At 40.3% G+C, this 11,955-nt stretch overlaps 1 protein-coding gene across 4 annotated transcripts in view; it reads left to right on the top strand.

The window, feature by feature from the left end:
- The window catches only part of LOC127650656 (neurabin-1-like), a 76,362-nt gene that overhangs the window by 4,319 nt on the left and 60,088 nt on the right, over nt 1-11,955 (top strand). For 2 of the 4 annotated variants that reach the window (XM_052136224.1, XM_052136227.1), the window contains exon 2: nt 6,557-8,004. In XM_052136224.1, the coding sequence (XP_051992184.1) occupies nt 6,658-8,004 (1,347 nt within the window). In that variant the 5' untranslated portion in view covers nt 6,557-6,657. Of the gene's footprint in view, nt 1-5,159; nt 5,307-5,386; nt 5,448-6,556; nt 8,005-11,955 lie in introns of those variants that run through there. The other 2 variants (XM_052136225.1, XM_052136226.1) reach the window with 2 other exon arrangements.

Raw genomic sequence — 11,955 nt, 5'->3', positions numbered from 1 at the left:
TAAAACTGACCACTAATGAAAATCCCAAATTCAGTATCTCTAAAAATTAGAGAAAATTACTTAAGACCAATACAAAAAAAGGATTTTTAGAAATGTTGGCCAACTGAAAAGTATGAACATGAAAAGTATGAGCATGTACAGCACTCAATACTTAGTTGGGGCTCCTTTTGCCTGAATTACTGCAGCAATGCGGCGTGGCATGGAGTCGATCAGTCTGTGGCACTGTTCGGGTGTTATGAGAGCCCAGGCAGCTCTGATTTGCATTGTTGGGTCTGGCGTATCGCATCTTCCTCTTCACAATACCCCATAGATTTTCTATAGGGTTAAGGTCAGGCGAGTTTGCTGGCCAATTAAGAACAGGGATACCATGGTCCTTAAACCAGGTACTGGTAGCTTTGGCACTGTGTGCAGGTGCCAAGTCCTGTTGGAAAATGAAATCTGCATCTCCATAAAGTTGGTCAGCAGCAGGAAGCATGAAGTGCTCTAAAACTTCATGGTAGACGGCTGCGTTGACCTTGGACCTCAGAAATCACAGTGGACCAACACCGGCAGATGACATGGCACCCCAAACCATCACTGACTGTGGAAACTTTACACTGGACTTCAAGCAACGTGGATTCTGTGCCTCTCCTCTCTTCTTCCGGACTCTGGGACCTTGATTTCCAAAGGAAATGCTAAATTTACTTTCATCAGAGAGCATAACTTTGGACCACTCAGCAGCAGTCCAGTCGAGACGCTTCTGACGCTGTGTCTTGTTCAAGAGTGGCTTGACACAAGGAATGCGACAGCTGAAACCCATGTCTTGCATACGTCTGTGCGTGGTGGTTCTTGAAGCACTGACTCCAGCTGCAGTCCACTCTTTGTGAATCTCCCCCACATTTTTGAATGGGTTTTGTTTCACAATCCTCTCCAGGGTGCGGTTATCCCTATTACTTGTACACTTTTTTCTACCACATCTTTTCCTTCCCTTCGCCTCTCTATTAATGTGCATGGACACAGAGCTCTGTGAACAGCCAGCCTCTTTAGCAATGGCCTTTTGTGTCTTGCCCTCCTTGTGCAAGGTGTCAATGGTCGTCTTTTAGACAGCTGTCAAGTCAGCAGTCTTCCCCATGATTGTGTAGCCTACAAAACTAGACTGAGAGACCATTTAAAGGCCTTTGCAGGTGTTGATTAGAGTGTGGCACCCGGTGTCTTCAATATTGAACCTTTTCACAATATTCTAATTTTCGGAGATACTGATTTTGGGGTTTTTCATTAGTTGTCAGTTTTAATCATCAAAACTAAAAGGAATGAACACTTGAAATATATCAGTCTGTGTGGAATGAATGTACACATTATCCAAGTTTCACTTTTTGAATGGAATTACTGAAATAAATCAACTTTTTGATGATATTCTAATTATATGACCAGCACCTGTATATATATATATATATATATATATATATATATATATATATATATATATATATATATATACACTCACCTAAAGGATTATTAGGAACACCATACTAATACTGTGTTTGACCCCCTTTAGCCTTCAGAACTGCCTTAATTCTACGTGGCATTGATTCAACAAGGTGCTGAAAGCATTCTTTAGAAATGTTGGCCCATATTGATAGGATAGCATCTTGCAGTTGATGAAGATTTGAGGGATGCACATCCAGGGCACGAAGCTCCCGTTCCACCACATCCCAAAGATGCTCTATTGGGTTGAGATCTGGTGACTGTGGGGGCCATTTTAGTACAGTGAACTCATTGTCATGTTCAAGAAACCAATTTGAAATGATTCGAGCTTTGTGACATGGTGCATTATCCTGCTGGAATTAGCCATCAGAGGGTGGGTACATGGTGGTCATAAAGGGATGGACATGGTCAGAAACAATGCTCAGGTAGGCCGTGGCATTTAAACGATGCCCAATTGGCACTAAGGGGCCTAAAGTGTGCCAAGAAAACATCCCCCACACCATTACACCACCACCACCAGCCTGCACAGTGGTAACAAGGCATGATGGATCCATGTTCTCATTCTGTTTACGTCAAATTCTGACTCTACCATCTGAATGTCTCAACAGAAATCGAGACTCATCAGACCAGGCAACATTTTTCCAGTCTTCAACTGTCCAATTTTGGTGAGCTCTTGCAAATTGTAGCCTCTTTTTCCTATTTGTAGTGGAGATGAGTGGTACCCGGTGGGGTCTTCTGCTGTTGTAGCCCATCCGCCTCAAGGTTGTGCGTGTTGTGGCTTCACAAATGCTTTGCTGCATACCTCGGTTGTAACGAGTGGTTATTTCAGGCAAAGTTGCTCTTCTATCAGCTTGAATCAGTCGGCCCATTCTCCTCTGACCTCTAGCATCAACAAGGCATTTTCAGCCCACAGGACTGCCACATACTGGATGTTTTTCCCTTTTCACACCATTCTTTGTAAACCCTAGAAATGGTTGTGTGTGAAAATCCCAGTAACTGAGCAGATTGTGAAATACTCAGACCGGCCCGCCTGGCACCAACAACCATGCCACGCTCAAAATTGCTTAAATCACCTTTCTTTCCCATTCTGACATTCAGTTTGGAGTTCAGGAGATTGTCTTGACCAGGACCACACCCCTAAATGCATTGAAGCAACTGCCATGTGATTGGTTGATTAGATAATTGCATTAATGAGAAATTGAACAGGTGTTCCTAATAATCCTTTAAGTGGGTGTATATATATATATATATATTTTTTTTTTTTAAGATTTATGCATTTAAATTTCATAAAATTCCATCAAACTGAACTAAGTAATCATTTACAAAATAAAAACTCAATATTTTAAGTTTTATTAATTAATTTTTTTTTTGAATTTGAATGAATTAATTATTAATTTTACAAAATGTTAAAATAAATTACAAAATTACACAATACATTGGATGGCATTTTGTTTTGAAATGTAAATGTGTAGATCTTAAAAATAAATTATATATATATCATTTATTTATTTGTATTAATTTTTTTGTGAAGGGCACATGAATCAAGCTTATACTGGAAGAAAACTTGCTTTCTTCTGCTCTGACAATGTTCTCCATCTCAAAGGATTGGTTTTTCCAGCAGGGCAATGTTCCATGCCACACATTCAGGTCATTCAAGGTGTAGAATAGATGGAGACTCCAATCTCCAGACCTGAACCTCATTGAAAACCTCTGGAATGTGATCAAGAGGAAGATGGATGGCCACAAGTATCAAAGAAAGCAGAGTTGCTTGAATTTTTGCACCAGGAGTGGCATAAAGTCACCCAACAGCAATGTGAAAGACTGGTGGAGAGCATGCCGTATGAAAGCTGTGATTGAAAATCAGGGTTATTCCCCCAAATATTGATTTCTGAACTCTTCCCAAGTTAAAACATTAGTATTGTGTTGTTTAACAATGCAAATAAACTTGTTTTGCATCTTTTTTTTATTTTGACCAGTTGTCATTTACTGCAAATAAATGCTCTAAATGACAACATTTTTATTTGGAATTTGGAAGAAATGTTGTCAGTACTTTATATAATAAAACAAAACAAAAATAATTTTACTCAAACACATACCTATACATGAACTCCAGGTAGGTTGCAGTTCTGGAATATGTTAGAATTGGAGGATAGTGGATTCCTGCTAGCTTCACGTTTAATTCTTCTCAAGTCTTTTGCAGTTAATTTGCACCTTTTCTTCTCCATGCATTTTTTGCGCTCCAGTTGACTATTCGCTACAAAACGTTTGATTGTCCAGTGGTCACGCCTCAATAGTTTAGCTATTTCAAGAGTGTTGCATCCGTCTGAAAGGAGTTTTACAATATTTGACTTTTCAGTGTCAGTTAAATCTCTTTTGTGGCCCATTTTACCTGATGTAATGAAGCTGCCTAATAATTATGCACGCCTTGATATAAGCCACACCCTCCCTCATTACACAAATACATCCAATAAGCATTCAAGTTTATATGGTTTGGAGTTGGAAAGTATGCATGGAAATAATGATGAGATCAGAATGCTCACTTGCCTAATGATTGGTAATGCAGTGTGTGTGTGTGTGTGTATATATATAAAGTGAATATATATATATATATATATATATATATATATATATATATATATATATATATATATATATATATATATATATATATTATTTTTTTTTTGCACCTCATAAACAAAAGTGCTACCAAGCTGCATATTGTACCATTAAGACATTAGGTTGCTAAGCAACATACCCAGATAGCTGGTGATAGGAATATAAAGGGTTACATCTTATGTATGTAATAGTGCAATAAATACGTAATTCAATATGTCCCTAGTTTATTGTACTATCCCTATCACAATAAAGTGGTTTCGTTAAATTCCCTTGGCACTTTTTGGCCTAATAGTACGAAACCAAACAAACAGCACTGGGACTAAATTGGCTTAACGAATCAAAAACCAGTTAACAAAATCAATACGGGTCTTGAATGAATGCTGTACACATCACTACCCTAAACCCTAAATATACATTTTACAACAGCATCTTGCTGTTCTCATTCCTCAAACTATTTAATAATTTATATAATTTCCCAACAAAACCACAATAACTGACTTTATGCCTCTGTCACTTTCAGCTTGGTTAAAAAAAGACAACAAAATGTGTTCATAGCTAAAACAGTCCCTAAAGCACTCTTAGAGCCAGCAATACTTCACTCGTTTTAGTTAACAGACTAACTCAGCTGATCACATTATTGACTGTATTGAATAATCCATTAATTGGCTCCACGTGGCCTTGCATCACTTGCGCACAACTACTGTAGATATAGGATGCTGCTATTTTAATTCCGTTTTCCCTATGCCAGGCTGCAGTTTGTTAGTGCCACTACACAGATTACTGGCCCGAACCATTCTTGAAAATAAGGTTACACACCTGTCACATGGGCAACGCTCTCATAAAAAGAACGTGTAGTGGGCGAGTCATACTATTGCGGTAGTGTAGTAGTTGCACGAAATACGTCTGCCAACATTAAACGTGCTTTGTCTATCGTGATAGAGTGGAACTCAATGGTGTTGCATAATAACACCCAATTCTAAGGGAATGGCGATGTCACCCCTCGCCTGCAATGGTTCTGCCTATCTGCGTGCTTGCTGTGGGTAAACCGGTTTGTGTGTCAATTGTCTGGTAAAGGTTTGGCAGCTTGATGGCCATAGCGCTGCTGAATTAAAGTGTTGTTTACATGGAGACCTAGCGATGCAGCCATTTCTGTTTGATTAATTATTTAAAGCGTGGACATATTTATTCCTGAGGTAACAGGCATTACATCAAATTTGAAAGCGAAGGTAAGTGACTCTTGTTTTGAACATTTCAGCAACAAGGGAGTTAAGCAATACTTCTATCACTTCTGCTTTTTGTGACCCTGTTTGTGTTTGTGCACAATGCTGAATCGCAGTTGTTTGTAATAAACGCGCTAGAATGAACAGGTTTGTATAGCTATTGTGTGTTTATGTATAACGGGTTTGGATGGAGCTGTCAGTGATTCAGGCGATGTGATGTGCATAAAGGCTTGTTCATCATTATTACTGATAGCTAGGGTCTCACTTTTGCTGTTTTCTTGCGTAATGTTTCGGTTTAGAGGAACGCATTTTATTGGATTTGCGAAAAAAGATGAATTATGCACAATCGCTGTTGACGGTCTGCGTTATTACGTGTGTTGGGAGAGTTAAATTTGGTCATCTTATCTAACGAACAGCGCAACTGGAACGGGACATTCAGACCAAACGCGTTCATGCGCTAAGATAAAAGCTAGACGCAGCGCAATTAACGTGTGTCTCGAGGCGCGTTTTAACAGTTGAAGTTATATTAAAATTGGCTTGGCGTCTAAAAAACGCGAGATGCGCGCAACGGAAAAACAACTGAAAAGCATCGCGGACCGACGTCAAATGTGTTAGGTGTGAACGGCCCCTTGTCTGTCTTTATATCGTGCAGGTCGCGTACACACAGTCATATTTTGTCCTTGTGTTGGTCATGTGCGAGTTGAAATCGCACTCAGCCTGTGTCTACTCATATCATTGATGTGAAATATTCATTTGGAAGATATGGAATTGGTTTTAAACAGTTTCTGGACACGTAATGAGGCGATGTGTAGCGAATATCTGCAGTGCCAACGACGTGTGTTGATGGGAGGAGAATCTAATCTGTGGCTCATATCGAGAAGATATCGAGACTGCGTCGAGAACACATCGGTGCATCAACAACATCGTGATGAATGTCTTTCCATCCTTATGGCAAAGTGATGATCACGCATAATGGTCGTGGCCAGGGCGGTGGACTGTTAGAGCCAGTGCAAAAGCATCTACAAGCATTCGAGCCCTTTGTGATATGCTGTGTTTACAAACTAAGGTTTAGAGTTTCTTTAGAGATGTTGTTTTCAATGTATCTGCTCTGCTGCTGTGTAGAATTGGATTAGCTAGGTATTGACTGAAATGAATGAAAATGTAGAACTGAATGCCTTGCACAAATATTGCAGTTATTGCAGTATCATTTGTAAATAAACAAGCACTTTGCATCTTTGTGTGTTCAATCTTTTCAGGATTCGTTCAGTCCCCAACAAAATGTGAAATTGCACCAAACCGACACAAGCAGAAGGAATGTTACTGCATATCTGAGAATACCTCCATTGTCGAGGCTAAAATGTTGAAGACGGAGGCCTCGGCAGAGAGGAATAACCTGAGGAGTGCTTCACCGCACCGGAATGCCTACAGGACTGAGTTCCAGGCTCTAAAGAAGGCCTTTGACCAACCTAGACAGGATGGAGACCCCAAGCTCAAAGACCCCAAGGCGGTCAGGCAGCCTCGAGGGCGGCAATATGGGGCCCATGTCAGTCGAATCAAGAACATGTTTATGCAGATGGGGACTGAGAATGCTGGCTCATCAGTGGACGAGACCTCCCCACAGAAACTCACCAAACCATCAAACTTCGTCAACCGGGTTGATGGGTTGGTGATCAAGTTACAGCATGGCACTGGGGAGCAGACAGGTGGTGGCCACCATAACTCAAAGTTCACAGAAACAAGGAAACTCTTTGAGCAGAGCTCCAGAGATGCTTCACAGTCACCTGTGTATTCTTATGGCAAAGACAAGAGGGGTTCTCATGAACATTTGGATGACTGGCGGGGGCCGCGTTCAAACAGAGGCAGTACAGACTCGTTGGATAGTCTTTGCTCCAGAACAGAGGCCTCATCACCTACTGTGAGTCAGCTCAGTGCTGTGTTCGAAAATATAGACCAGCAGGGCTCTGGTGCTACTTTCAGAAGAGGCTATGGAGGGGGAAGAGGACTGTACTCCCCAGATGGCTTACACAGACAGGGGGAGGCCAGTGAGGATGATACCAGTGCTCGACAGTCTCCATCACGTGGATTTTACAGGACACGAGTGGGTAGCAAGCACAATCTGCCGGTTTCTTCTTCCTCAGAAGATCTTCTCAGTCCTAGTCCTCTGTCAGAGGCTGTGGATCAGGTGAAAGCAGGTGAGAAGAAGCCTCAGGAGAGATCCGAAGAACCAACGGAGACAGAAAGTGAAAGAGTGGATGCAAGTACTACTGAGGTGCTTGATGGATACAGTGATCTGAAACAATCCTCTCTTAAAACAAAACTGAAATCTGTTGAGGCTGTGGATTGTTCCTTAACCACAGTTCAAGTCAATGACGCTGCTGTTTGTGACAAAACTTCTACAGCCACCAAGGTTCATGAGGAAACAGACAGTCATGTGAAAGAGGAGGCTAGTAGGATTACAAAGGATCAAATAGAAGAACCCAATGAGGAATACTGTAGCAATGAGAGAGTTATTTTCAATGCGGATGGAGATGCGTGCTACCAGGGCTGGGGGGAGAGCTGTACAGAGCCAGATGATGACCTGTATGATGATGACATTTCTTATGACCCTGGATCAGAGATCATAGAGATTCCCGGACTTCCAGAGGAGGACAAGGAGGAAATTCCACAGAAACGAAAAATTCAATTTAGCTCTGCACCCATAAAAGTAAGTTTATTGCTGGTCTTTACCATGTTAAAGGGATAGTTCACCCAATTATTATTAAAAATTATTTCATTATTTACTTATCTTTCATCATGTAGTTCCAAACGCAAAAAGGATTTTTAGGTAGAATGTGTCACCAATCCCGTTCACTTTTAAAATATATATTTCCATACAACACTGTAAAAAGTGGTAACCTGCAATTGTTACCTGAAGGAGCTAAATAACGGATATAACATTTGATTTTTGGCTTGAATCGGTTAATTTAGATGCTACCGTTTGAAGTACAGTTTTTGGTTAACATCACTTTGTGTGAATTCTGTAAAAAGTGGTAACTTGCAATTGTTACATTGTAGGGAACTACTTCTAACCCTAAGAATGACTTTGTTGGTGTAACCTAATGTAGTCATTTTGATTTAGTTATGTTAAATAATATTTCTGACTCAAGCTATTTTAGATGTTATCACATAAAGCATTTTTTAGGTTACCTGACAAATAATTTTTTACAGTGAATAAAAAGTGAATGATGACTGAGGCTGTCAGTCCCTAATATTCTGCCTAACATTTCCATTTCATCTGGGTTCCATGGAAGAAATTCAAACAGGTTTGGAACAATATGAGAGTGAGTAATTGATGAGAGAATTAAAAGTTTTGGCTAAACTACCTCTTTAATTCTTATTTGTCCAAGTGTGTTTTGTTTTTTTCTCTAAACGGAAGTACTTAGAGTGGACCGCCATTATGTTGAGTTTGCTCAAGTTCCTGTTGTTTATCACTTTTAAAAGCATAGCCATACATACATAAATAACTGAATCCATAGAGGCCTTTAATGTCCTTTTATTGATTCTCTTATATTAGTGTGGAAGCAATTCTCTTTTGCTTGCCTATGTCAGTGCTTTTTTAGATAACGAGCAGACAGACCAATAAAGGAACATCCAGAGGCCCACTCATGCCTACAGGGAGATATGCCATATATAGCTGCTGTCCTCGCAAGCCTTTTTGGCTATCCTCTCTGGCACTTTCACACCACTGATGCTTTTTCCTGTGCTTGTCAATCCCCTCTCTGTACACGATCAAGTCACTCTCCCATGAGAACATGAATAACCGCTACGTTTGCAATTTATTCCAAGGTGAAGCATGAAGGTGTTAATTACAGTCGGTCTATACATCTCTCGTGTTCAACAGGAGTTTACAGAGTCACATTGTTTTTAATAGATTTGAATACAATACACTCAATGTTAACTTCTCTGAAATGCATTGTATAGTGGATTAGAAATAAACTAAATTCACTTATAGGCTACCATTTAAATCGATTAACTTTGATTTGCCTATGTAAAAGCACTGCTGTGGACTGAGTCGTTTGGTTTTTGTCATTGATTAGATGTGAAATCATGAAATTTACCAGTTGCTGGATATGTGTTTACAACTCCAGCTATTAACTCTAATCAGATGTTGGATGAAGATGTGGAAAATACTAGAAAACAAATGTTCCCCTGGTCTGGATCAGTCCCATTAATGCCCTTAAGCAGTGCTGGACCCATTCCCCTGCCTCTTTCATCGGGTAAACGTGATGTTTGCACATTAATCTCCATCAAACAAGCTAAAGTCGTGTGCCAGTATTAACTGAATTAAAAGGTCTGTTACGCCTGGTTTGTGCACCTTTGTGCTCTTGATCTGTATTGTATTCTTAAGAGTCAAATCATATCCCAATGCTACGCTCACTTTGAATTCTTGGATCTGACAGCTAAATATAAACGTGAAATATAGTCTTTGCGGCTGCCAAATTATGCATATTACACAGTTTATAATGTGGTAACCTGCAGGTGTTACCTTAAGAGCCATTTCTACCTGATATAATCCTTAAAATTAAATTTGTTGGTGTAACCTATTGTAATCAAGTTGATTTATTGATGATAAATAATAGTTTTGACTTGAATCACAAAAGATCATTTAGGGGGCTTTCACACTAGCACTTTTGGTGCGCACCCCGGTTCGAATGACGTCAGAGTTCGGTTCGTTTGGATGATGTGAACGCTGTCTTCCGAACTCGGGTGCACACCCGCGAACCGTACTCGGGTCCGCTTAAAAAGGTGGTCTGGGGTTCGGTTCATGTGAACTCCAGTACGGTTCGCTGCTGATATGAACGCAATCGAACCAAACCTCGGAAGTGAACCGCTATTGATGACGTATAATGTGGTCGTCAGTCTCACACGCGTCACTTTCAAAATGAGCGGAAAGAGTTTACTTTGCGTGCGTGCGTGCGTGCGTGTGAGTGTGTGTGTATACACTTACCTTGACGAAAAGCGGGATTGACGCACACGCACACGCACTGCAAGCAGAGAGATGATTTCTGCTTGCCTTCGCAAAAATTGTCTTCGGCGGACAGCCCGCTGTCTTTTGAATGATTTCAGTATTTTTGCGGCAGACAGACGCAAGTGTGTTTCTGTATCTTGATGTTGAAAACAAAACCAAAGGTTAAAAAAAAGAAGAACAAATGTGAACCGAGCAAGTCTATTCATTGAATTTTGACGCCTTTTCATTTCGCGGTTATCAAGCAACACGATTACGCACCAGCTGCAGCTTGATGATGCAAGCGTACCGCGGTTCGGATACAAATATATAATGTGAACACAGTCAATCGGGGGCAGGGGGGAGGGGGGAGCAATCGAACTCGGGTTCGGAACAGGCAATCGAACCAAGTGTGAAAGCCCCCTTAGATGAAACATATTTTTTAGGTTAACGTTTTGTCAGTGTCAGATATTTAGATTTAAGACAGGACTTCAGGGCTCTAGAGAAACAGCTACTTACATAAACAGATATTCCAGATATTTTCTTTAATGCTGTGCTTTCCTAAATATTCATCCCCTAGAGATTATTGAGAATGCAGTTGTACCCTAACAGGTGGAGCAACTAAAAAATGCCAACGCATGTTGCCACGTTGTGAACGGGTGTTTTGCCAACTGGGGTAGGCTACAGTACTGTCAGCTCTGCTGAACTATCCTGATCATCAGCCTGACAAAGAAAGACTCAGCCATTTTTCATGAGTCAGGGAATTTTTAACCCAGGGCACATGCTTTTCTGCAGACACAGAGGAAACAATCTGTGGTTTGTTTTCAGACTTGAGAGAAAAGACACAGATTTGTGGTAAACTAGCCTAGCATGAGAGGGAGGAGGAACATGGAGGACATTGAAAAAAACTGTCAGTGATTAATCACTCTGGACCCTTTTTACCCTATGCATAATATTTCTTAGCTTCTAATAAAGTGTATAAATCAATTCCATATTAAAGCTTTTTTAAAGCTTGATTATTCTAGAGCTGCAGTAAGAGGCTCTTGTGGAGGCAGCTCTAGTGGCTGTATGGGATAACAGCACTCTACAACACACTTCCCCCATTTACTCTGGAGCTTTCAGGTTTATCAATTCATTCCAAAAAGATTGCAACATTACTCTCAAAAATCATCTTGTAATTTCATGCAATAAACCATGCTTAGATTATTTATTTTTCCCTTTCATGAATTTGAGCTATAAAGGTATATTTTATTATCTTAGCTCAGTGGTGGCGATCCAAAAAGGGGTCACAGGTCTGTTCTGTGGAACACAAAAGGACATGTTAGGCATAATGCTAAAGGGACTGACAGCCTCCATCACTATTTGCTTTAACTTTGGGCAAAAAGGTGCAATGAAAGTGAATGGTCCCCTTTTGCATTCCATGGAGCAGCAAAGTCATAAGGTTAAAAAAACATGAGGACAGAATTTTCATTCTTGGGTGTACAATACCTAATTTTGCACATCACATGCTGGTCTTATGTAGATCATGGTTATTTAAATACATTTGAATGTATGGTTTTAATTTGGTTACATTTGTACAACAAACAATTTTGGTATTGTGTTTGGTCACCACATGATGTTTAATGTAAAATCTGGGTCCTGAAACACAACAAGTTGAGGAGCACTGGCCTA

The sequence above is a fragment of the Xyrauchen texanus genome, chromosome 10, assembly GCF_025860055.1.
Source record: "Xyrauchen texanus isolate HMW12.3.18 chromosome 10, RBS_HiC_50CHRs, whole genome shotgun sequence".
Taxonomy (NCBI): Eukaryota; Metazoa; Chordata; class Actinopteri; order Cypriniformes; family Catostomidae; genus Xyrauchen; species Xyrauchen texanus.
This window is presented reverse-complemented; position numbering and strand designations above follow the sequence as displayed.